At 37.8% G+C, this 25,240-nt stretch overlaps 2 protein-coding genes across 6 annotated transcripts in view; both read left to right on the forward strand.

Moving 5' to 3' along the window:
* Nucleotide 1: 1 nt before the first annotated feature.
* Nucleotides 2–8,960, forward strand: zgc:111976 (uncharacterized protein LOC553663 homolog). 5 transcript variants are annotated; one of them, XM_055150882.1, is made up of 19 exons: nucleotides 2–130; nucleotides 264–321; nucleotides 625–723; nucleotides 939–1,024; nucleotides 2,058–2,133; nucleotides 3,187–3,241; nucleotides 3,323–3,449; nucleotides 3,520–3,548; nucleotides 4,024–4,095; nucleotides 4,175–4,249; nucleotides 4,307–4,383; nucleotides 4,470–4,529; nucleotides 4,731–4,852; nucleotides 4,958–5,039; nucleotides 5,184–5,290; nucleotides 5,359–5,554; nucleotides 5,629–5,724; nucleotides 5,866–5,968; nucleotides 6,577–8,960. In XM_055150882.1, the coding sequence occupies exons 3-19, from the start codon at nucleotides 678–680 to the stop codon at nucleotides 6,935–6,937; spliced, it is 1,770 nt and encodes a 589-aa protein (XP_055006857.1). In that variant the 5' UTR covers nucleotides 2–130; nucleotides 264–321; nucleotides 625–677; the 3' UTR covers nucleotides 6,938–8,960. The 5 variants fall into 5 exon arrangements, with proteins under 5 accessions (XP_055006857.1, XP_055006854.1, XP_055006856.1 ...); XM_055150879.1 differs by having other exon boundaries at nucleotides 4,731–4,836; nucleotides 4,915–5,039; XM_055150881.1 differs by having other exon boundaries at nucleotides 4,731–4,836; nucleotides 4,915–5,039; nucleotides 5,359–5,542.
* Nucleotides 8,961–9,873: 913 nt separating this feature from the next.
* The window catches only part of si:dkey-192l18.9 (F-box/LRR-repeat protein 7), a 49,689-nt gene continuing 34,322 nt past the window's right edge, over nucleotides 9,874–25,240 (forward strand). The window contains 2 exon segments of the mRNA XM_020930771.2: nucleotides 9,874–10,423; nucleotides 22,609–22,698. Of these exon segments, the coding sequence (XP_020786430.2) occupies nucleotides 10,387–10,423; nucleotides 22,609–22,698 (127 nt within the window). The 5' untranslated portion in view covers nucleotides 9,874–10,386.

The following is a 25,240-nucleotide window of genomic DNA, read 5'->3' on the forward strand; positions in this document are numbered from 1 at the left end:
GGAGCTGCTACACCCGAGTGACCGCGCGTCCTGTGGGCTTGGCTCTGTCTGACAACGCCCGCCCGCCGCCCGTCTGGAAAACCGCACCGCGACAAGTTTGATTCAATGCTTTTGTCATTTCGAAACATTTGTAAGTTGCACGGTTGTAGACTTTATTATGTAATATGTTGTAAGCATGTTATGTCGAAATAAGTTAATAACAATGAGTTAAATGTGGGTTAATTGGTTCATTATCATAATTGAGGCGCACGTTTGTTTTGCAGGAGGAGCACGTTGGAGTCAGCAAAACGCAAATAGCCTCAAAGTGGTGGGACTCAACAGGTAAACTGCAATTTTAATTTCAAAATATCCAAATTATTAACTAGATGTTATTTCAGTACACTTCTAAAGCCACAATTTGGGCCAAATGGGAAACGTTTCTCACACCTTGAACCAAAAAATCTCCTTAAAGGTGCACTGTGTAACTTTTTTATTGCTTTACCTGAAATGTTCCACAGTATTTTAAACTTATCTTCATTGCATTCTTAAAGTATAGATGTTTTTTTTTGTTTTTGTTTTTTTTTACTTTTTATGGGTGCAGATGTTTTAATTGCTAATGAAAATATACATTCATACTCTGTGCAGGGTCACCTTTCCACTGACCTGACTTGGCTTGGTGGCGTCTCCTCCTTGTCTCCATGGAGATAGGAGGTTTGGCAAGTGGCAGACCCTTCACCAAAAAAGGTACACAGTGCACTGTTAAAGTAGCACATAAAAGCACTAGATCACAATTCACATTTTTCTTCCTTTATATACTTTCTAGCTTCATTTTTCTAAGTAGTAAGAAAATTTGGAAATGTAATCTATTCTCATTTTTAAGCAAAGAAAACTCTGCAATGTCAAATTAATAATTCATCTAAAATAAATAATGTGTTTCAATTAGGTTATGTCTTTTGTAGAAATGGAATCTATCATTTCTGGTCTGCACAGCAAATTTTCAGCGAAGTCGTGGAATGAGACGTTTCAGCTTGTGAGAAGATGTATGGTAATGTATCATTACGTGGGCCTATATTGATTTAGCACATTGTTCTCTATTATTAGTATTATGTAAGAGTAGTCAAACAAGTACTCAGTTTTGTTAATTTGCAGAAGTATTGAGGTACCTGTATATTATGTACTGTTAGAGTAAAAAGTAAAAGTATTGCACACAGATTTAGTTTAAATTCAGTTTAACTATTAAATGTAGTAATATTGTTTTAATCTATTCAAATCAAATCATATAGAGCAGAAATTACTCTTAAATATAGTGAAGTAAGAGTAAAATGTATCTATTTTGAAATTAACTTGAAGTACAGATAAAAATATGTTTACGGTACAGTTACTTTTGTATTTAGTTACTTTCCACCAATATCTGTAACAAGCTTAGTATGTGTCTAACCCAAATAGCTCGTGCCAGGATCTGAGTGAGGTCATTTACCCCAAAACACACCACCCATTGTTAGTCCATCAGCTTTGTGTGCACTGACAATTGGGTTTATCACAACTACGATCTTTACTTCACAGCCAACTAACAAAAAAAAAACAAAATAAAACAAAAAAAACATACCCCTAATTCTAATTCTGTATCCATTTTGGCCTGGATGATGTTTCACTTTTAACATTCTTTTAGCTCACATTGTTTAGTCTTCTCATGCAGAGCAAAACTGATAACCGAAGTCCTGGATGACTGGTTTATTTTAATACGATTTGTCACGGGTGGAGCAGCAGTGGAGATAGTACTTAGGATTACCGTAAAGTGGGGCTTGGCAGTGGTCATTCTCTCTGGGCCTGATGATTACTTGGTGGGCTAAAGCAATGTGTGGTCCAAAAGGGATAAGGAAGCCAGGCGTAGTCATAAACTTTCCTGCCAATATGGATGCTTCTTAGACTTAGATAAAGCTGACGGTATGAAGAATCTGGGGTTAAATGCGTTTTCACAATAGTACGTGGAATATAGGGTAAAGCCAAAAACAACTTTAAAGATGATAGGAGGACAGAGTTGTGCTTGGCTTGTTCTAAACTTCTATTATGGTTTCCAGGATAAATCCAGAGATGAATCCAAACCATGTGAACCCTTGATGAGATCCATGCAAAGGCTTCAGGAGGTTTTTAGTGGTAATAAACTCAAAATCGTTCAATATTAAAGCAGCTCTATTATGCAAAATTGATTTTTCAGAGCTTTTAACCATGTTATAGTTGTTTCCTCTTCTCATGTACCCACTCAAAGCTGTCTCTAGAGTGGATCAGGCCTGTTTGAGTAATCTCTAATCACTTATTTTCAAGACACCATATTGCTGATCAACTCTTGTTTTCACTTCTACTTGTATACACCCACTGCTTGTTCTCAGATTTTATTTTCTTAATGGGTGATACATACAGGATTTGGCAGCATAGCATAGTCATTTTTGTACAAATGAAAAAAATCTGTTTGCTATTGTGATGTCCAGTTATCCATCAGAGTTGCCGCTCTAATTGGGCACTGCAATTTTTTAACTTGGAAGTCAGCGAACTTGTTTCTTTTATTAAGTCATTTTAGATAAATATTGCGATAAAAAATGTGCAAATTATAACATAATGTTTCATGGGTGTCATATATTATCGCTATATAGCAGGCACAAGCACCATATATCTCATTTAAAGAGACAATAAAAAAAAAAGTGTGAGATAAAGCATAGACGCGTGTTTCTAAAGTAAACCATGGTCAAGTAAAGTCATGGTTTGTACATTAACAAGGTATTGGAACTTTGAAGCACTTATGTTTCTTGGTTTTATGCAATATTATAGTCAAGATAATGTTTCGACAGAGACCCTTCTCCAAATAAGAATCAGGTTTGTGGAGATGCAAGCCTGCTCATAACAAATGTTTTTTCTGTGCGATTAAAAACAACACAATTGGGTGGGGGAAAAAAAAGCTTTTATTTTTGAGCAAAAAATTTGCAAAGTGGTACTTTTAAAATTACATACTAAAGGTGTAGAAAGAAAAACAATTGGCAAGAAACCTATTTGTCATTTTTCCATATTTTGAATTCACAATTGAAGTTATCATACTCAGCTATATGGTATATATTTAAACAATTATTTTTTTTTATTATCTTGAACAAAGGTAACTCAACATTTTTTTTGCCCATTTCTATTTTAACACAAGTGCTCACATTCTGTTTGTTCCAGTGTCATCCATAAATGCCATGAAAACTCGACTGGAAACTATTGCTAAACAACAAGGGTAAACCACTTCTATAAACCACTGCCGCTGATAAACATGCAAACACGGGCTGTCTCTCTGAGCTTTGTATTTTCCATGTAGGATGGGCTTCCACGTCACAGATGGCACATGTTACCTGACCGCAGATCTCTTCTACCTGGAGGTGGTGCTGTTGCCCTGTGGGGGGGTGGAGGAGGTCAGAGTGGCCCCACATGGAGAGATCCCTGTGGTCAGTCTATCTCCATTAGAAAAAAAGTTTACCCAACCCTATACATTAATGAAATGTATTTGATTTGCAGCCCAGTGAGTCATTTCAGCAGCTGTTGAGGTAAGAAAGAGTGTACCTGATTTTTACTTTCTTAAAAAACCTGAAAAACAGATCTGGCTCTTTTAAAACAGTTGTTTCTCCCTTACCTTATGCATTACAAACATGCTAATTGGTAACCATGAGTTTTCACAACTCTGAGACCACTGTGGAGTGACGACAACTAACATGCACTTCCTGATTTCTTCCTGATGACTTCCTGATCAAAGCATAAAACACTGTATTCACCTTATTCCAGAAGTGCCACCACAAGAAAGTGCGGTTCAGGAGCGTTTAGAGACAAAAGTGGGCGGGGCAGAATAACATGAATAGTTGGTTGCACAGTACACAGTGGACTCATGGTGACCTCTAGAGCTGCCTGTACAATTGTACTAGTAATAATAGTGGAACTAGACATACTTTGCTCAAATATATGGTGGAAAAAAATGGGTAGTGGAGGATTTAATGCTAAAAAATACATTTTGTGTTTCCTTTATAGGTCTAAAGATTTTGCAAAGTTTTCAAAGAGGCTTGGGGAGCTTTTCAGCCAGTACAACATCCCTGGAGACATGTATGTATCAGCCATAGGGATATAACATAACGACTGTATATGTAGATTTGAGTAAAGTACTGCTTTTTTTCTTTTGCAGTGAATTAAAACTGAAACTGTTTGAGTCCCTGCAAGCAATGGGAAAAGATTTAGAGCAGATATCACGTTTACCAAGGTGAGTGCAACAAATCATTTAATGAGTTCTGTTTTCATGGTCTGCCTTTGGTTTCAGGTCCTCAGCTGACCCTAGTTCTCAAACTGACCACATAAACAATGGCATTGTTGGCATGGTTACAGTTGGAAAAGAAGGTCTGTGAGAAAGCATCACTGTCCACATGATGAGTGTGTGACTGTGTCATAGCAAACATCCATGTTCACATGTGTTTCTGCTGCAGATTGTCCATTGACTGTCCAGTTCTATGCCTCTCCTGACCTGGGGTTGACTCCAGTTTCTGGTAAAATGCTGATGATTAGACATCATTTTTTAAATCAAATTAACCCCCTCTGACTTCACTTAATAGGCACTTTATTTTATAAATGTTTTGCTAAATTGTTCATTTCCCTTTGATTTGTGTAACCCGCTCCAAATCCTTCTTCACTTAATATAAACAGTCAATGACTTTGTGTTTTAATTATTTCCATGCTTTCTCTTTCAGAGACACAGGTCCACACAGCCCAGCTAACCATTGGGCTCAGTGATGTTCACCATCGCCTGCAGGTGGCGTCCTCCATCTCCCAGCCTCCACAGCTCAATCCACATGGGTGCAACCTCACACTGGTGTACTACCTTTTTTCATACACATATGCTATATTAGTAACATTGTGCTGCTATTTGTCCAGCTTTCCCATGTTTAAATCTCAAAATGAAGTGCCATCTGAACAGGTGCCCGCCTGCTTCCTGCTTAAGCTGCAGCCTGCAGTTGCAATGGTGTCATCTTTGTGGAACAAACTCAGGCAGATCACAGGTGAATTTTATTTCTAATATACATTTCATTGTTCCAGTGTTGTCATTACTCATTAGAACAGAGCAAAGTAAAGTGTTTGAATGCAGTGATCCAGTGAACTGTTAGACTTGGGTGTTGACACTGCTTTTGTCTTGTATGCACAAGATGTGCCAGTACCAGATGTTGGCCTGCAGTGGGCACCCTTGCCCAATCTTCTGAGTGCAAACGGCCATGGAGTGAGTTCAGATGACCAGGATGTCATTTCTACTGTGGTAGGTTATTAAAACACTATTACAAGTATAAAATTGTATCTAAACTCATTCTTCTATCTTGTCCCTAGTCTGTAGATGGCAGGATGCACACATATGTTTTCCCAGGAGAAGCGTGGGAGGGGCCTGCCCATAGAGGCACTCTGGTGGATACTGTTCCCTTCACCCATCTGTCCCATGTGCCTGCTTTACTCAAGCTGCTGCGTCACCAGTGTGCCATCAACTCTGTTCTGATGAGTGCAATAACATCCATATGTGCGTCTCCAAGTAAGCTCTGAACATTTCCTCCACAACTTGGAAGGATATTTTCAGTTATGTAACAGATGTGTGGATTCTACCAGGTCTGTCCTCTGAGCTGCACTTTGAAGTCCTCCCAGAGACGGACACGAGCTTCACTGTCACCTTCCATAGACCTGACACTGTCTCCTTGGCTGTCTGTGAGCAGTCACTTCTACCTACTACTGTTACTCATACTAATCCTTGAAAAAAAAAAAGAAACATATATAGTACAATTGGTATCTAATAATTTCTTGAGGTATAATATAGTAGTAAAAGTAAAAAGTCCTTTGTGTTGACAGTGGTGGTGGATGTCTCTGACTGTCATCAGCTGAGCTGCAGACTGTATGGGGTGGGACTGGATGATCCATCACTGGAGGAATGCATCTCCACTGTCATGAAGAGGTGGGACATATAAATCAGTGCATACATAGAATCATTGTCATTGAGGCCAATATATAAAAATACCCCCAGCAGCTTTGAGTGGATATATGTCAATATTTAAAAACTTTAAAAGCATTTCACATGACATCACAGTATTCTATAATGCCTATAGTTTATCATTGAGTTGGAGGAAGGGTCTCAATTAGCTGCTGTCAGATTGCAGATTGTTGGTCAAGTTTATGGTTAATATCTCTGTAATTACTGTGCTTATCTACATGAAACAAAAACTGGCACAAGTTAATAATGATCTTTGTCAGAATAAATAAAGAAAAGTGAAATTGTTGTTTCACAGTTGCTTCAGAAATGACCAAAATATGATTGTCAGTTGAAAGTTTGTCTTTTGTTTGGCAAGTTTGTGGAACTAATCCCAAATAAGGTTCAGCGTTTGTTTTTTTTAAAGAAATATCCAAACTTAAAATTCAGAGTATCTCCCATAGTTGTATAGGCTTTGCATTAGGACAGTAGTTTGTAGTGAGAACAACTACAAAATGGGCATTCATGATTTGTTATACTTAAGTAGACACTAAGTAATTGGCGAACCATCAATCTCAATCTTAATTTTCCCTCAGGTACCATTCCCTCCCCATGACACTGCAGACCTTGTACAGTAATCTGAGCGAGAGAACCAGCCCAGCTCCCCATAGCAGTCCAACAGTTATCACAGAGCATCCAGACAGCGACTGCGCCTCTCCCCCCGACGCCTCCTCCGCCATGGACACGGACGGCGCCTCCAACGCATTCTCCCGTGATGCAGCTGTGTCAGAGGACCGCGTCACGCCCCTGCCCGCTCACGCCGCCATGTCTGTATCCCAGTCTGAGCTTGTGCCCGAAATAAACCCCAGTCCGCCTGTCGACCCCTACCACTTAGCTCCCATGGGCGTTTTTTCACCTTGGATGACCAGTAACAGCCAACTATCAGAGCTCATTTAGCTGCTTTAAAAATTCTTAAATTACTATATTTTCTGATCTATGTTATAATGTTGTTTCATCATCAAAAACGTACCTGGAGTTGTGTTTGTTTCATTCACACGTTTAACACATATTTGGGCTGAATTCTTCTCTCAAACAGAAAACACTTTGCAATGTCATGCAGTAATACAGAAAGTGCTCCATTGTGCATTTCACCTTCACTAGATTCGGTTAGATAATCCTTTTCTGACCAAAAGGTAAAAGGTAGCTGTTAACTTGAAAACTACCTCTGCATGACCTCACAAGTGCAGCAGAGCATTTTTGAGCTTTGGAGATGCAGACAAACTAATTAATAAATAAATTACTCTAGCAAAACACAACTCTAGGTATGTTTTTGATGAAATAACAACAGTCTAACATGGCTCAAAGCTCACAAGAGCCAATTTTGTGTAATATAGGATCTTTTAAAGTACAGTAGACAGGTTTTAATGTTTTTCTAGTAATGACTTGGTTTGGTTTTACATTCAGGGGAAGTTTATTATATTACTTCCTGGACACGGCCGCAGATATGACATGCACAGTAGAGGTGGCCTAATTCTAGTTCTGTGACCTAGTAAATGTAATGTTCACAAGGGTGAAATTTTTAATGAAAATATATGACAACACCTTTTATTTTGTTAAATCAATATTTAATCTGGCAGAAAATGTGTTCCTTAATCATAAATTATCTCTGCATTTTTTGATAGAATGTTGATTATATAGGTGAAGGTATTGTAGCTGTTTTAGAACTACTGCTACTTCTTCCTGTATTTTTGTACTTTTCTTCCCAACTTTTTTCATCAACACTGAAAATTCTATCCATAAAGCAGGGAGAATTTATGTGCAAGCAAGACATTTTTCTGGCACCTTAAACTTTCATTTAACAAAATAATGGTGTTGTCATTTATTTTTTATTAGTCTAACCAAAACTATTTTGCAATTTAGGCAGGTTTTGGTGGTTAACATTACAGTTGCTATAAGTTATGGAATTACCTTTACGTACAGTATGCCATATCTGCTGCTATACCATGTTTTAATAATATAAGTAGTCTGACCTGTCATATGCACTTTAATACACATTTTTAAACCATTAGAACTCAATAAATCCTTCCACACCTTGAAATTGTACTTATAAATGTGCAATTATACATTTTATATGGCTTGTTAATTTGCTATAGTTAAACAAATGACAAATACACAGCCCAGACTTGTAGCGGTGCATTCCAGCGTGGCAGAGATAGCTTGGCTGTAAAGGTTTTGGTTTGGCTTTTGACCCCGCTTTAGACAGCCAAGAGCCCGGTTGATTGGTACCATGTGAGCCAATCAAACGCCGCTAAAGTGCATAATGCATTCTTGATGGTCTGTAAGTATAGACCACACAACTCCCATAAACAACTGGCATGTAAAAATATCACTTTGTTAGTATTTGATTTGGGGTTGTAGAATTCTCAATGCACAATGCGCTCAGTCAAGACGTATTAGCGCAGAAAAAGCCAGATTTATGATGTAATTCTGCCTGCGTTTAATAGCAGGGCTAAGCTTCGGATAAATCTATGTTCAGAATAGATTTTGAAACTAATAGGCCAACTGTCAACGCCAAACAACTGCTTTTGTCTTGAGGATATCCAATGACCTGTTCGAGAGCTATTCTCGGAGACAAATGTTTCTGTATTGTTACTACTACTCCTACTGCTACTACTACTGTTACAACTACTACTACCACTACTTCTGTCTGTTAAGGTTGTCAGAAGTATTGAAAATCAGATAATAATCAATACTAAAATTTGTTCAAAACTAGAAGACTAGAAATGAGCCTTTCCTTCTAAGAGCTTTAGAATGATCTTGAACTGTATCAGAACAAGTATAAGACCGTATAGACAACTATAGGCCCCTCACATTACACAAATAGAAGACCACAGGGTTATAGTGTATATAAAAAAGTAGTACTATAATTTAATATTGAAAATCACATTGTTTTATCTTAATAAAGTGTGCTTTTATTTATCATTGTTGTTACAGAATTGGTATTGAGTATTGAGTTTATTCCCTAATATCTAAACTGAGTATGAAATTTTAGTTTTGGGACAACATTAACTACTACTACTAGTACAACTACTACTACTTCTACTATTACTACTCTAACTGCCTTGCTATCAATTCAAATTTCTTTTAGTATTCTGCTGCTGAAAGTATTGCATATGGCACCTTAAGTTAATAGATGGTGCAGTTTTTGTTCATGAAACTACCAGTGGTAGAAATCATAGGCTACTCAGAATTTCAAGTTAAAGTACAGTTAAATTTTTTTAAATTAGTACAGTTAAAAGTACAGTTAAAAATAATAATAATATGGTCACCAAAATGCCAAGTAAGAAGTATCCATGAAAAATACTTCTCAAAGTACCTGTTTCTACATTTTAATACAGTTTTAGACCTGATTGATTAATTCAACAGTTTAACACTAAATTGTTTTGAACCAGAATTTTCATATTCTCTGAGCTTTAGCCAATCAGAGCACAGACAGCAGTGAGACAAAAGTGGATTAGGGCAATTGGGACTTGCTGTACTGTACTCAGTGACTCCTATGCACAGTGATGATGCAAACAAGCACAGGTTTAAAAATCTACTCCAAAAAGTATTGCCCAAATATCCTTCTTGAGTACATGAGTATTTGTAATTGGATACTTTCCACATTTGACAATTACTAGAGCAGAAGTAACTCATCTCCTTACTGTCCAACTTTGCCATTGTCTCTAAATGGGCACTTAGCTCGCGGTGACACTGACTTACTGGTAATTGCCATTGTGTTCAACCACATGGAATGCGTTTGGTCACACGTCAGTTGAGTTTCCAAAAGCGAGGCGTACGCGTACTTTTAAGAATAAACCAAAGCTGCAATTTCTACTACAAAAGCACTCAGCCACTTGGGTCTGTGAGATATCCAGCTCGCTTTTACGTTTTAACCCTTTCCTCCCCGTCTCCTGGCGCATCTCTCCTTCGGTCATCTCCTCGGTTTCTCCCTTGGCCAGCGTGCGGTCTCTTTAAATCCAGATTTTGCTGGCAGTTCTGTGCGTCCTCACGACTCGTCTGGCTCTCGCTCTGATTGCGCGCACACACTCTCCCGATAAACAGCTGCTTACTATTTCAGCCACTTCTAAACTTTGCTCTCAACTTCCCCCGGAGGAATTTTAGCCAGCTTTTCCATCAATACGAGGATATATTCACGGGGAGCGCGGACAACGTAGATTTTTGGAGTTTTGCGTAATTCTTTCTGTGCCTGTTCAACATCTGGATTTGGAGTCAGGAGTTAACGGGCCGACACAAAACTCTCGGGTGTCTACGGTATCTCGATGGGACGAGCGCTTTCTTTCCGGATTGGGATTTAACCGTGTTGGATCAGCGGAGGGTCGCGCGTAGATTATGTATTCTATAAAATGGGTGCGAACAATGGAAAACTGTACGGAAGCGAGGGTGAGTACGCACAAGTCAAATCTACAGCACCACGTTTTATTCTCTCTCATCATAACGTATTCTGTATCACGAAACTCAATATCATGCGTGCGTAAAAGTTGTCCACTGACGCAAAGTTTGGGCTGTTTATAAAGTTTGGTTCTGCGCATTTTTTGGAACGCATAAATTGGACCATGTGCGTACCAACCATAAGGGTACGTCTTGGATCATTTAAACGTGCTGCGAGTCTACGTGCTTTGTCTTAAATGGTAGTGGCTGACCATACTCCATAGATCCGTTATAAAGATGAACATATCTGTGCGTACGAGGGACACCTGGCGGTTACATGCAAGCGTAAAACAATACAGAGGTGGTCATCTGTTGGCTACTTTTTAATTTCTTATGCCTAAAACTGAAGGTGGGTAGAGTAGCTAAAGTTGTACTCAAGTATTAAAAGTAAAATTAAGTAATTACTCAAGTCAAGAGTAAAAAAAAATGGTGGGAAATTTTCAAAGGATAAACCATGAGAAAAACTAAATCATATCCCAAATGTTCAAATAATTTCATAGTGTCATTTCAGAGAGGAAACTGTAACCAAAACTTTTACTCAATTAAAGAGTACTGCCACTTCAATAAAACAAAAATTTTAGGCCACTCATGTATGCTGCTAGAAAAGTACTCTGAAAAGTAGGCTACAATTTCATGAAAAAGTTACTCAATAAAAGTAATCTCTGTTTTGTCTACACACTTAACGCTGTAATGTCAACAATGGACAAAGCAAAAGTATGAAACTCCAGCTATGTTCTCATGAGAAGATACTTGGAAAATACTAATTGTTAATAAAATGGTTGCGGGTTCAAAGACGCATCCGTAGGTCACAAGACTAAACTGACCGTGGCGAATGAATAGTCATGCTTGTCTGTCTGTGAGCTGTTGCAATTAACTGTAAAATGCTATTGCTGTTCTAAATATAGGCATGGCGAGTGGGTTATAGCAAAAATGAATGGAATTGGTATCTTTTTCTCTCGTTATTGCTTGACCTGAAATGTCCCACACTAAGTTTTTAACATTCTTGTATTCATTTATTCATACAGGTGTTATTATTGCTCAAAAATACTTGGAAAAACGTGCATTCTTACTCTAAGCGGGGTCGCCTGTCCACAGATCTGACTGTAACTTGGCCTGGTGGTTCTATCTCTCATCTCCATGGAGTTAGATAAAATACTTTTAATGCCATGCCACGGAACATTCCAGGTTAAGCAATAAAATCTCAGTGGAGACAAGCAGATGGTGGATCCTCCTCCAAAAGTTACATAGCGAACCTTTAAGTCCATACCTTACAATGGCAATGACTAGATCAGAGCATTAAAGGTGCACTGCGTAACATTTCTAGTGGAGGTTCCGTCACCTGCTGTCTCCAAATATTACTGCTTTGTCTAGAATGTTCCACAGTACACATTACCCCTACCTATCACAATAGAAAGCAGGTTACAGCACTACAGATGTGAGGACTTGCAAGTCGTGACTTGGACTTGAGTCAGACTTGAGTCACTATTTTTAGGACTTGAGACTTGATTTGATAAAATGGATTAAAACTTGGGAATTGACTTGGACAGCAAAGGCCATTGACTTGGGACTTGACTCGGACTTGAGGCTTGTGACTTGAGAAGACTTGAGAAGCACTTTTAAATCTTTTTTTAAGTGTTCCTTTAAATCTTTCTATTCTGACCGTAATTATTCACACTAAGATCTTGTCAAAACATTTAAAATGGAAAAATGTACATTTCTACAACTCTTATATACTCTCTAAATACTCATATATAAATATACTATGATTTTTTTTAAGTACAATTTAGTTCAAAATTTATATAAATTGCAAAAATCTAAGCTATATTTGGTTCTTTGGTTTAAAGACTTGAAATGACTTGATGCTCAAAGCAGACAGCTTGGACTTGACTTGGACTTAGGGGTCAGTGACTTGAGATTCGACTCAGACTTGCCTGTATTTGACTTGGGACTTGGCTCAGACTTGTGGTCGAAGACTTGAGACTTACTTGAGACTTGGAAAAACAACAATTTGGTCCCACCTCTGCAGCACTACACTACAAGTCAGATCTGTGGAGCATCCCCCTATTCACAGAAGGATTTGTTGTATTTGTGTGTAACAGAAACACTCATAATCAATAAATGCTAGATGGAACTGTTTAAAATCCATGGAACATTCCAGGCAAAGCAATAAAATCTCCATGGAGACAAGCAGTTGGTGGACCCTCTATCAGAAAAGCTGCACAGTGCACCTTTAATTACTTGACTTCAAATTTGAACTACTCCAAAGTCGGGTCCCTGGTCCTGTTCTGACCCCAGTTTCATTCTGTTGTGGACTTGGTTTGATCCTATTCTAGTCCTGGTTAAGTTCTGGGTTTAGTCCTAGTTGGAATTCCTGGAAATGTTATGTCCAAGTGGTTAAAAGTGAGAATCTTAAGTATGCATACCAAGTACATTTGTTTCTCTGAGGGCATTTAAGAATTACTGTTGTGTAATAAAATACCTTATCTGCTATGAATCTCCTCGGCCCAGCAGTCATTTCACTTCTAGTGGGCTCTTATCATACATTCAGCCTCTAGATATATCAGGAGTTCTAAAACTTGTAGCACAGTTCTTTACAGAAATTGCACAAAACATTGAAATTCTGCACTATTTTAGATATTGATGCTCAGTCAGATATGCTGATAAAAATCGAATTGTGATCTCATGTTGTTTTGGTCATATCTTTAGTCAGTTTTTTATTTTATTTTTTTAATAACAGATGCTTTTTCGCACCCACTCCTCCCAATGGTCAGCCACTACTGCTCTGAGTGAGTGACAGCTGGATTAACCAATCACAGTCAAGTGTGAACTCGGTGAGGTATGAACCTCACGGTATGATATTTATTGCGATATTGTGGGAAAACTCACGATATGGTGGGGAGACTCATGATAAGGGATGTAACAATATCCAAATGTCTCTGTACAATATTTTCATGATATACATCTCACAGTAAGATATTTATTATAATATTCTGTGGAGGCTAAACTGTTAATATGCTACTTTTTCCTCTTAAAATGCCTTGACAAGACTTAATCCAAAGAACTAAGAATTAAAAGTGCTTAGAACTGTTATTTCTTCATGTAATCTACACTGAAATGGAGCAAAGGATCATGGTTTATGTAGTTCCCTCTGTCTATTGCTGCACTATAACTCTTAATTTAAGCAAAGACACTTGTAATTCGATATATTGTGATGATCTACGATATTATTGTGAGAACTTTGACGGTACAATATCATGATATTTCGGTTACTGTTACATCCCTACTTTGTACCCTGATCACAAACATGCCTGGAGTTGTGTCTTGTTTCATTCACACATGTTTATTTAACACACAAACCCTGTGAACCCTAAGTTCTTGTCTCAAACAGGAAACTTTGTCCACCTTGTAATGTCATGTGGTAATACAGGACGCGCTCCTCTGTGCTATTAAACTCCATACACCTTCACTTGAATCATTTGGATAATTTGAGCCCTGAACTATACTACAACTACTACTAAACTAAAGGTAAAAGGTAGCTGTAAACATGAAAACTACTGCTTCATGACATCACAAGTTGGAACAGAGCGTTTTGATTTTTGGAGATGTAGACAAGAGTAACAATGCAGGATTACTCAAACATGTGAATGAAACAAAACACAACTCTGAGTATGTTTTTGATGCGTTAACAGCAATCCATCATGACTAAAAGCTCAGAAGAGTCAATTTTGCGTAATATAGGACCTTTAAATAGAAATAACGATCTGGCTCCAAGAAAATCATGATGTACATTTTTGGCTATATGACCCACCCCAAAGTCAGACAGACACACAAGGAGACAGTATACATACAGTGAAATCTAATCGACGAAATATTTCATCTGGAAATGATCTAAAAATATAAGTATCAGAAGATTTGACTGCTACCATTGTAAACACATAGTAAAGTCTGTCTGGTCCCGTACCCAAATATTGATAAAATCTCTCGAAGTAGCATTAAAGCTGGTGGAATGCATCTCTCTCCTCCACATCTAATCTGCAGCATTACTGATTCAAAAGCAGTCCAGAAAACAGGCCAGAAATGTTTGGATAAATAACATTCCAGTGTGCACTCTTTCAAAGTCAATAACTGCAGAGAAAAGACTGAATCTCTCCATAGTCGGAATAACATGTGGACAGGCTCCGCCCATCTGGATCTAGGGTCAACCAGGACGGAGCAGGCTCAGACACAACCGACACAACCATGCAAGATATGGTTAGAAAAGACGGCTTTTTGTGGATATCTTGGAGTTTGTATGCATTTCCTGTGACATATAACAAGCTGCATATTTAGTGAATTGGAAAGAGCTGTTTTGTAACGATTTCAAAATCTCTCAATACGATATACAGTATTCACAATATGCATCTCACAGTTTGATATTTGTTGCAGTATTTTGTGGAGGCTAATAAAACTGTGAATATGCTACTTTTCTCTCATCATAATCCAAATAATTAAGACTTAAAAGTGCTTAATAACAGTTTTTTCAGCATGTAGATAGGATGGAAACAGAGCAAAGGATCATGGTCAATGTAGTTCTCTTTGTTTTTTAGCTGTTGCTGCGCTGTAACTATGAATTTAAGTAAAGAGACTTGTAATTATATATATTGTGATGGCCCACGATATTATATATGTACTTGAAATGTATACTTATACATACTTTTACTCCTACTTGAGTAATATTGTTTTGAAGTAACAGTATTATGTAAAAAATTGAGTCACTCTTCCCAATGAATCTATAAGTGACAAAAGCTTTATGTTGACAATATGAAATGATTTGAACATTTGTGTTTCTTGCACCATTCCTTTAGACATGATTTAGTTTTTCTCATTTTTGTATATGTCATTTGAAAATACCAGATTTTATGCTTTATTTAATACTTTCAAATGACATTAACTTCAAACTATAAATCAGCTCTTATGTCCCGAATGTTACTCTTCTTCAGTACTAGTTTTCCAAATGCATTTTTACTTTTACTTGTGTAATTTCTTGGACCAATACTTTGTACTTCTACTTGAGTAGTATTATTTTGAAGTAGCGTATACTTCTTGGCTGCTCTACCCACCTTTGGTATTAGCTGACTAATCATTGTATTTAGATTTAGAAGGATTTATTATATAGGACAAAAGCAGAAAGGAGTGAGTGTAAGTGAGTTAGTTGAAGATTTGGTATTTTTTGGTATTTATATGTAAACAGGCAGATTAAACTCTTGAATCACAAGTTTAATCCATCTTTATATAAATGCATTGTTTCTTAGTATTTTTTTCCTGCATAAATAGTTCGACAGACATAGAAATACGTGATCGTTTTGAGAGCTTGTGCCACGCCCCCTTTTATAGGACATGCCTTTATTCGACCAACTGTGGCTGCCTGTCTGCGTCACTGGCCTCTTTAACCATGGCCAACGGTCACGTACACACCACTTTTATACTAGGCAATGCGGGTGAAGTGTCTTACCTAAGGACACAACGGCAGATTTTGGTCTGAGCATGAATCGATTGCCTGGCCTTCGGTTTGGTGGACGAGTGCTCAAACCGCTGACCCAATGTCACCTACTAGTTTTCTCGCTGGACATGAGCAGATGATGTGACGTAATGATAACAAGGGTAAAAAAAAAAAAAAGTGGCCTAAATTGCACAAATAAGACTGCATAGACTAATAAAAACAAATGACAACTTTATTTTAGGGTTTATTTTGAGGGTTTAACATGTCGGAAAAAGTCCTGGTAACACTTTAGTTTAAGGACCACATATTAATACCTAACTAAGTGTTAATTGGTATGCTAATTAGCTGTTACTTAGCTATTTGTTGGTATTAATCAAACACTTATTAATGCTTATTAAGATTTCAGTGTATGCACAAAAACATCTATTGTTATCTCCACTACTTTAATGGGAAGAAAATAGTCATTGGGTTAGTCCTCGCAAAAAACGGCCTTAGACAAAAATGCATTGGAAGTACTTAATAAATACTAACAAATATGTAATTAAGCACTTATTATGCATTTTATTATTAAAAACTATTAATATGTGGTCCCTAATCTAAAGTGTTATCAAAGTCCTTTCTTTTGTGCATAAATTGTCTCTGTTTTTAGATGGAATTTTCTGTGCTGATGACATAGGGGGTGTTAGACTTCCCATGTCTCTGCTTCTGACCAAGCAGCACCAAGGTTCGATAAGGATGACACATGTCAAGACCACACCTCACTGCACTCTACAGCTGTTGTGTTGTCCTTAACTAGACATGCGGGTGTGTTAAAATAAAACACATTCTGCGTTGTTTTCCACAGATGTGTTTTAAGAGTGCAGCTGTCAAAAACACCGGCCCCAACAGATGCATGATTACTCACAAGGATTTATTTCAGACAAATAAACAGCAATTGTGGTGTTTGTTCCCATACCAAACATCCTTGTCAATGCTAAATCTTGTCACATCTCAGAAGCTTAACAGAGTTAGGCCTGGTTAGTACTTGGATGGGAGACCGCTGGGAAAATCAGGTGCCACAGTGGGACAGCAGTGGCTTGAATAAAGAGGTGGGCAATTGGAATCCAGGCTTGTGGTGGAGGCTGGAGCAACAAGATCAAAGGTGTAATTAATGCACAAGAAAATCCCTTTCTCTAAATATAGGCTACTGTAATCTAATAAAATGCTATGCTGATTATGGATGCACCGATATGATATTGGTCTCAGATATCGACACCAATACTGAACACAATTGCTGGATCAGGTATCGGCTTCCAAATATCAGTTCATTGGATATCCTGATTGGACACAAACAATGATGTTACGAGACTATTTACTGGTCGGAGTTGGCTCTCAAAAAGTCTCACAATATTAGCTTTTTCAATTACACAAAGCTGTTCTGTGGTTACTTAACAACAGCTACAACTGCAAAACACATTTGGATCAGTTTTGTCTCACTTTTATTTGAGTTTTAAAGGAAATAAATGTGGTTCTCTGTCTTTGAACTAGTATCAGCTGATATTGGTTATCTACAGAGCTGAAAAGTCAAAATCTTGCATGGGGCTGGATGCTCTAATGCAAACTGCCATTGTGTCCTTAGGTACGACACTTCACCCACCTTGCCTAGTGTGAATGTGGTGTGTGAGTGTTGGTCAGAGTGGAGTGGCCAGTGGCATAGAGTATGGAATGAGTGAATAATGCACTAAATTGTAAAGCCAATTTGAGCATCTGGAAAAGCGCTATATAAGACTAATGCATTATTATTATTTTCCAGTAACTTGTTGGACATTTTTACAGTTATGTTTTGCACAAATCATTACTTTGATGACAAGACCTTTTGACCAAATGAATTTCTTGGGACCTCCTGGCTTAGTTGGTAGAGACAACACCCACTGAATTGAAGATTTGTACGTCAATCACCATCAACACAGCATGAAGTTGTTGTGTCCTTGGGTAAATAAGTATTAAAGGGACAGTTCAGAATTTTGGACATAGGACCTCATTTCTTAGTTAGCCAGAGTGTTGAAGACGTGTGGAGACACTTTTAAAAAAAAAAAATTCCATCCAGTTCTTGTATTTGCAGAAGTCGCTGGTGCTAGGCTAGCGCATGTCAATGGCCATAGTTATCCTGCCACTAAAAACAGTCTTACCTACACCACAAAGCACCTGAAGCAAATCTATTATTACTCCAGACTGCCAATGTGAATATCTGTGTTGACAGAATAATGTTTGAAATAAAACTAACCTTGTATCACATGAATTGTCGCATGTTGAGGGACTATTTTCTCATATATCAGTCCGCCGCTGCCAAGCTTTCTATGAGGAAGTACAATTGACTGCTGCTGCTCAGACATAAATCCTTCAAAGGCAAGGTTGGTTTTACTTCTAAAATTATTTTATTGACACAAACATTCACATCGACAGTCAGTCTTGATACTGAACGGAATACTGATACAGAATTGTAATACTAAGGAATACTCAGTACTTACAAAATAGAATGTCATTTTCAAGATTATATCATAGTACTTTCTTTTATATTACCATGTGGTCTTATATCTGTGTCATCCCGGTAGGTTCCATAGTGGTTCATGGTCGTATACTAGTCTGTGCTTTTATTCTTGTTCTGTTACAAATCAAGATCATTTTAAAGCTATTCGGGATAGGTTCCAGTTTCCTGTGAATGTGTTTGTTTTTTTTTTAGTATTGGTATCTGCTCAAATAAATATCTAGTTTTGATAGTAGTTTTAGTATCGGTCAGCACCTGATCTTCGTTACTTTTGACAACTCTAAATGCAAGATGAATACGGTATCATTTAGGCACGCACTTCTCCCTCTGCGCCGAGAAACTATTGTAACAAACGTTTGTCATGGTTCTAATTACAAAGCGTTTTTTAATGAAGGACATGAAACAATACTCGTCTCACACAGCCGCAGATCAGCCGCAAACCCTCGTGACCTCGGCTCGTGCTCCAACATCTGCGAGCGCCTTGAATCCTCCAGTCTCTTCTGAGGGCTCTGGTGGAAGCAATAGCAGATGTTCTGTTCCAGTGATGTCACCACGAAATGTCATTTGGGCCCTTAAGAATGAGCCCCGTGGATTTCAATAATTCACAATGTAGGGGACACGCTAAGTTGCTTAACCAAGGTATAATTTAACTTACTTTATGAACTATTGAAACCAGAATGTGTTTTTAAAGGACTTGTATCCATCTGTGTTTCCATATATTTGACCAGAATTCGTCTTGCCTCAGTAGAAATATTACCTTATAAGTAGCTCTTGAGGTCAAAATATAAGTTGGCTCTGTACTGCCGGGAATCAGGAAGTGTGTTAGCGTGCTAGTACTTGTCTCTGAAAGTTGTTAAAACCTCTTAAACTCACCACAGTGAATGATTAGGATGTTTTGGAGTGAATAAAGCAAGTTTGGAATAACTTTGGAACACTGCAAACCTTTTAAAACAGTAAAAAAATCTGTAAAAATAATTTATAGTGCCTTTAAGTATTTTATTTTATCTCATTTTAACCATCTTAGCGCTTAAATTACTCACACAAAAGCACAGTAAGTAGGTGTCGTGTTTGCAATAGCCATGCTGCCGGGTTTTTATTAAGCATTAAAGAACACATATTATGCGTTCTTGTGGCTTTGCTTTTTAAACATGCTTCTGGTCACCTTGGGATAAGTTTTTCACATTTTCTAACTCTGCTGTCAGCAACAGTCAGAAAGTAAACAAATGAGGTCCTTAGCCCCTGTGAATGTTATGCTAAAAGAGTCTTGCATTTGTTGTGAGCACAGCTTGACCATAGAATGAGTTCAGTGATGGTTTATGGGCTTAAAAGCTGCATAGGAAAAGACTGGAGTTTTTGTCTATGACGCAACTAAACAGGCAATATGTGAATGAAGTATATTTTTGAGTGCTTAGAGAAGACAGTTTTGGATTAATTAACAAGCATGAATGAAACAAAATACAACTCCAGGTATATTTCCGGTTGAGGGGACAACAATATAACATGATCAAAAGCTCAAAAAGTCATATCATTTGGTGTTATGTGTTTAAAATAGAAAGTAAAAGCATGGCGGCATACAACATGGATTACAGAAGGCTCAAATTTCTCTGCATTCTTTCACACAGATATTTTGGAGAGATCTCGGGATGTGTTGTGTCCGTTTTGGCAGTTGCGTTTGATAAGTGTGGGTTGTGACGCTATGGGAGTACCTCTGGAGTTTGACATGCCAGCAGAGTGATGCATACTTGGGTTTTTGGTGAGACCACAAAGCTCCAGTCCTGATCTGACAGTAGAATGAAGACAGTAAACAACGCGTCCGTATCATGTCACCGTGACAGTTAAGACAGGTTACCACAGTGCTGCTCTTTGAAGCTTTAATCTAATAATGCTAGCAAGAAACGTACAGTGTTGTAAAGTGGAGTAGCTGCTTCCATGTGACTTCATGTCTTTGGCTTTAGGAAGAAAGGAAAAGGATCCACTGTATGGAAAAAAGTAGTGATATGATACCATAATTAAAATCATGTGGCTCAGTTAATTCAAAGGCTGTATTATGCAAAATCAACTTTTTGGAGCGTTCCATGTTATAACATTGCCTCATCGAAAACATGAGGTTTTACATGTCATCCATACATGTTTGAGTAATCTTAGGATGTCTCCCGGGCCCTATTCGAAACCTCCTTATTGTTAACAAGCCTATCCGTATGTCACCCATGTCCCACATGGGATTTCTCCATAAACATACAAAAGCAGAATACAAAACAAAATACTGCAGTTTCACAAACCTGATGCAATGTGCAGTAGTTTCATTAGTGGGATGCACGATCATTGTGTTGTGTTAGTATAGAGCAGTGGTATTCAACTAAAATTTGAGGAGGTCCGGATTGAGCAGAGGTTCAGGACATCATAATGTCTAACTTGCATTATGACTGTTACAGAAGTGGCCTAGTTTTATCAAGGTCTGAATGTATGAACAATAGGCTGTCAAATCAAGGAAAATACAAGTTTAAAACATTTCAACAAAATGTATTGTTAACACTGAAACCCACAGTAGGCCTACATTAGATACAGCAGGGCTGCCGTTTAAAATTGATTAGAGAAAATAAATAAAATTCCTAAATTGTGCATCTTACAAACTTTTACAAAACAAAGTGCTTAATTTCAGAAAAAAATAAAAAATAAATAGCAGCTTGAGTTTCCCTTTTTCTTTAGCTTTCACATCACAACTTAACAGTCTCAATACATTTTTCAACAGATCTCAAAACCTCTTTCCTCTGTGTCTGCATTCAGAGTTGTGATCGCGTTGAATGCTCAGATTTGATTGGCTAAGCAGCATCACAACTGGTTTGTATGTTCCTTGGTCCATTAATACAGTGCTGTAAAGTTTAGAGTGACTTAGAGCAGACGAAAGGGAGGGGGTAGGTACTCAGAGCAGCAAACTTATTAAGCATGTTAATATGTTAGTTGAGGTAAATAAAGCATTTTTGAAACAATAACACTATGATCTATATATGTTATATAACAGATATGAATACCCCATAGATGTGTAATATCCACTCTTTAAGAATCTCCACCCAACACCATTTATTCACTTGATCATGCATCAAAGTGTCTTGCCCAAAGACACATAATGCACTGGTCAAAACTGGTAATGAAATGGCAAGTTTTCATCCGTTTAAGATGACATGAGTTCACTAGAAACTTAGTGGATCTGGCTCAGACGAGACAGGGTATCTGGGCTTCTACAAAATCAAAATGACTTCAGTTTTTGATGACTTTTGACAAAAAGGAAGAAACAGCATTTTTACATTAAAGGTGCACTATGTAACTTTTGTGGTGGAGGGTCTGATACCTAGTCTGATTCATCAGCCGGTTTCACTTCGTAGAAACCGTCTGACCTCGCAGCATTAGAATTCGTTCTCTCGACGGCAGGTGGGTTCTTTTTATCATCTAACCAATCACTGCTATTTGGTCATCACTTATAGAATGCACCGCTAATGGGGCTAACTGGTATATTAAGCTTTTCCCAAATCCCGTAGGAAGAAGGGCAATAATGTCTTTCCCCTTGATGAAATTCACCAAACATTCTCCTTATTCCAGCTTTAAATCATTGATCTCGGGAATCATTGACAACAATGAATGTATAGCTCTTCGCTGATTGGCTGGTGCCCGAACTTGCACTTCTGGGGTTTTTGCGAACCATCTATTGTATTTTGATTCCTTACCTAGTCGCTGGAGAGAAATGAAACTGAGCAGAGGCACTAGGTGGCGCCAACCTGGCTATCCAATACCTGCTTCTCTCCCTGAAGATGTTATTACTTTGCCTAGTATGTTTCTTTGAATGAAATTAAACTCTATCTTACATTTACTCAGTTACATCTGTTAGTACTTAAAATACACTGATAATCATTCATTCTCACTGTCACCTCTCCACAGATCAGACGTTTCACTTTGCCTGCTTATGTCACCTCCTTGTCTTCATTAAGAGGCAACAGTTTAATGCCATACTGTTTGACCTTTCAGGCCACGCAATAAAACTCATAGAGACAAGCCAGTTGCAGACCTTCTAGCAGAAATTTTACATTCCAATTCCAATTCCATAGTTGTTCAAAGCACCAATCCTGCTTTGTTTGTCCACAGGTAAATGCAGTTCGAGCATATCTTCTGACATAAGCTCCAGCACTGATCACACACCGACCAAAGCTCCCAAGAATGTGGCCAGCACCGAAGGTAAGGCATCTGGTGTTCATTAACCAAAACGCTGCTCATTTCCCCCCTATTCATCCACTACTACTACCACAGCCCTCCCCTTCGCCTCCTCCTCCTTGTCCTCCTCCTCCTTCTCCTCCTCCTCTTCTCATCTGCTTTCTACTCTGCCTATTTTTGGAGACAGGATTGTGCGTGTTCTCGGGATAACCCTAAATTGAAAACAAACAGGCTTCCATCTGAGGGTCCAAAAACCCAAAGCGTTTCTTCGGCTCTTGTTCCATGAAAAAGACTTGCTTCACGCCAGGGGAATGCTTATCTAAACTTACACTGGTATCAAATCTGAAGAATTGTTAGAACATGAAGGTGTGTGCAGGGAGTGAAATTGTGGACTTTTGACTTTTAGATTTTTTGGAAAATACCAAATTCACTTGAGCTAATAAATATTTCGATTTGATTTTTTATAGTATTTTTAGGATTATTCTACAAACTGAGACCTGAAATTGGAATTTTGTTGAAGGTACATTATGAGCTGGAAGCTTTAAACTTACCGAAGTACTTGGAGAGACGTAACTGATCTGTGGAGAGGCAAGCCCACTCCACAAGGCAACTTTTAACAATCAAAACACCTGCAATTGAACAAATGCAAGATAGAGAAGTTTAATGCCATATTGTGGGATATTCCAGGCAAATCAAAAATAGCTCTCTGGAGACTTCAAGGTGGTGTACCATCCATCACAAAAATAATGCAGCACTATGTTTAGATCATGAAAGTTAACATTTGGTAACAATCTAGCTAGAAGACCATGCTTGATGAAGAAAAACATCTTTATCTTGTCAAAATGTAAAATTTGGGGGAAACTACACAGCTAATAGATGTCTTAAACTATGCTATGTTAATGCTAAGTCTTGAGAACCAAACATCACAAGTTTTTGGTAGATTCTAAAGGCTTGTCGAGGGGGTGAATCCTGGTGTTTTTCCTTACGTTTGTGAAATAGGGCGTTTGATTTGATTAGAGGACATTGGGGCCTATGCTCTCTATAGTTCACTACGAGGACATAAGCTCATAACAAAACAACAGGAGGTTGAAGGTGTCTGACATAAGAAAATACATTGTAATAACATTTAGTATGCTACTCTGCCCTACAAAGGCAAAACACCATAACATGATGTTTGGTCAAAAATGAGTTAATGTCATAAATATTGTGAAAAATATTGAGCTCAAAATTGACTTTGACCCTTATTTGTCAATTAATGTCCTCTGCCTTTGTATCATGTGGCAAAAATAATGAGTTGTGCAAAGGCAAAAGGCAGTAACAGTGTATGTTTTGTTTGTGATTTAGTTAAATATAAATAAATATAATAAAGATATTTTATAGGGATGTAACAATAACCAAAATATTGTGATATCGTATCGTCAAAGTCTCTTTGCTTAAATTAAGAGTTATGGTGCAGCAATATCTTAAAAAAAGAGGGAACTACATAGACCGTGATCCTTTGCTCCAGTCTTAGTTCTTGGATTAAATCTTGTCAAGGCATTTTTAGAGGAAAAAGTAGCATATTAACAGTTTTGTTAGCCTCCACCAAATGTTGCCATAAATATCATACCGTGAGACGTATATCGTGAAAATATCGTATTGTACCTAAGAGATGTGGATATTGTTACATCCCTAATCATGAGCCTCCCCACCATATTGTGAGCTTTCACAATAAATATCGCACCACGAGGTTCATACCATGACGATATCGTGTCGTGAAATTTGGATATCGTTACACCCCTAATATTTTATTTTAAAATCCAACCTCTCTCCTGCTACTTTTTGTTGCAGCCTTGGCACAGGGTCTTAACACATTAAATAAATATACCTTGGTATTCAGTTATACTTAATTATCTTTAATGTGAAAGTGTTCTGTGTATTTATTCATACTCTACATACTATACTGCAGTCGCTGCACAACATACTATACTACAGTCTCTGCACAATCCTGATCAGCACTGAACAGGAAATCCAAAGCTCTTCTATATCATTTCAAACACCATGATGACCAGAGCTCTGTGAGGTGTTCTTATAATGGATGGGAGTCTGGTGAAAATCAAGCAAATAAAGATAATGTCAGACTCCTCTGACTCCTTATTTTTGGCTCATGATACAAAGGCAGAGGACAGGAACTGCCAAATAAGGGACAAAGGTCAATTTTGAGCTCAATATTTTTCGCATACAAATATTTCTTAATAGCAACTAGTTGTCAAATTTTAGGAGCCCTACCTATTATACTTTTGTCTGGACAAAACAGAAACTCTAGTTTCACACTCTGGAGCATTAAGGTCTTTTGCCTTTGTAGGACAGTAGTATAAAGTATGGTTTTAACTTTCTGTTTCCATGGACCCAAGACCCAATTTTGAACTATGATGAAAAAGGTGTGATCTGTTACGTCTGCCCACATTGTCCCTTCTTTCATTCTAATGTTTTGACACTTGATTGTTAATGTATAGTTTTCATTCTATAAAATGCCTATTAAAAATGAATAACCGATAACACATTTTAAGAACCACTGTTGTAACCA

Source organism: Boleophthalmus pectinirostris, unplaced genomic scaffold (assembly GCF_026225935.1).
Source record: "Boleophthalmus pectinirostris isolate CB_2022bp ecotype Guang Dong unplaced genomic scaffold, ASM2622593v1 HiC_scaffold_15, whole genome shotgun sequence".
Classification (NCBI taxonomy): domain Eukaryota; kingdom Metazoa; phylum Chordata; class Actinopteri; order Gobiiformes; family Gobiidae; genus Boleophthalmus; species Boleophthalmus pectinirostris.

What these genes read in the sequence shown, in the direction of transcription:
- zgc:111976 (XM_055150879.1), top strand. Translation starts at nt 678, where the DNA reads ATGGAGATAGGAGGTTTGGCAAGTGGCAGACCCTTCACCAAAAAAG. An exon ending in GGGGTTGACTCCAGTTTCTG is followed by an intron (nt 4,530 to 4,730) that starts GTAAAATGCTGA and finishes TTTCTCTTTCAG; the next exon opens with AGACACAGGTCCACACAGCC. An exon ending in CACTGTCTCCTTGGCTGTCT is followed by an intron (nt 5,725 to 5,865) that starts GTGAGCAGTCAC and finishes TTGTGTTGACAG; the next exon opens with TGGTGGTGGATGTCTCTGAC.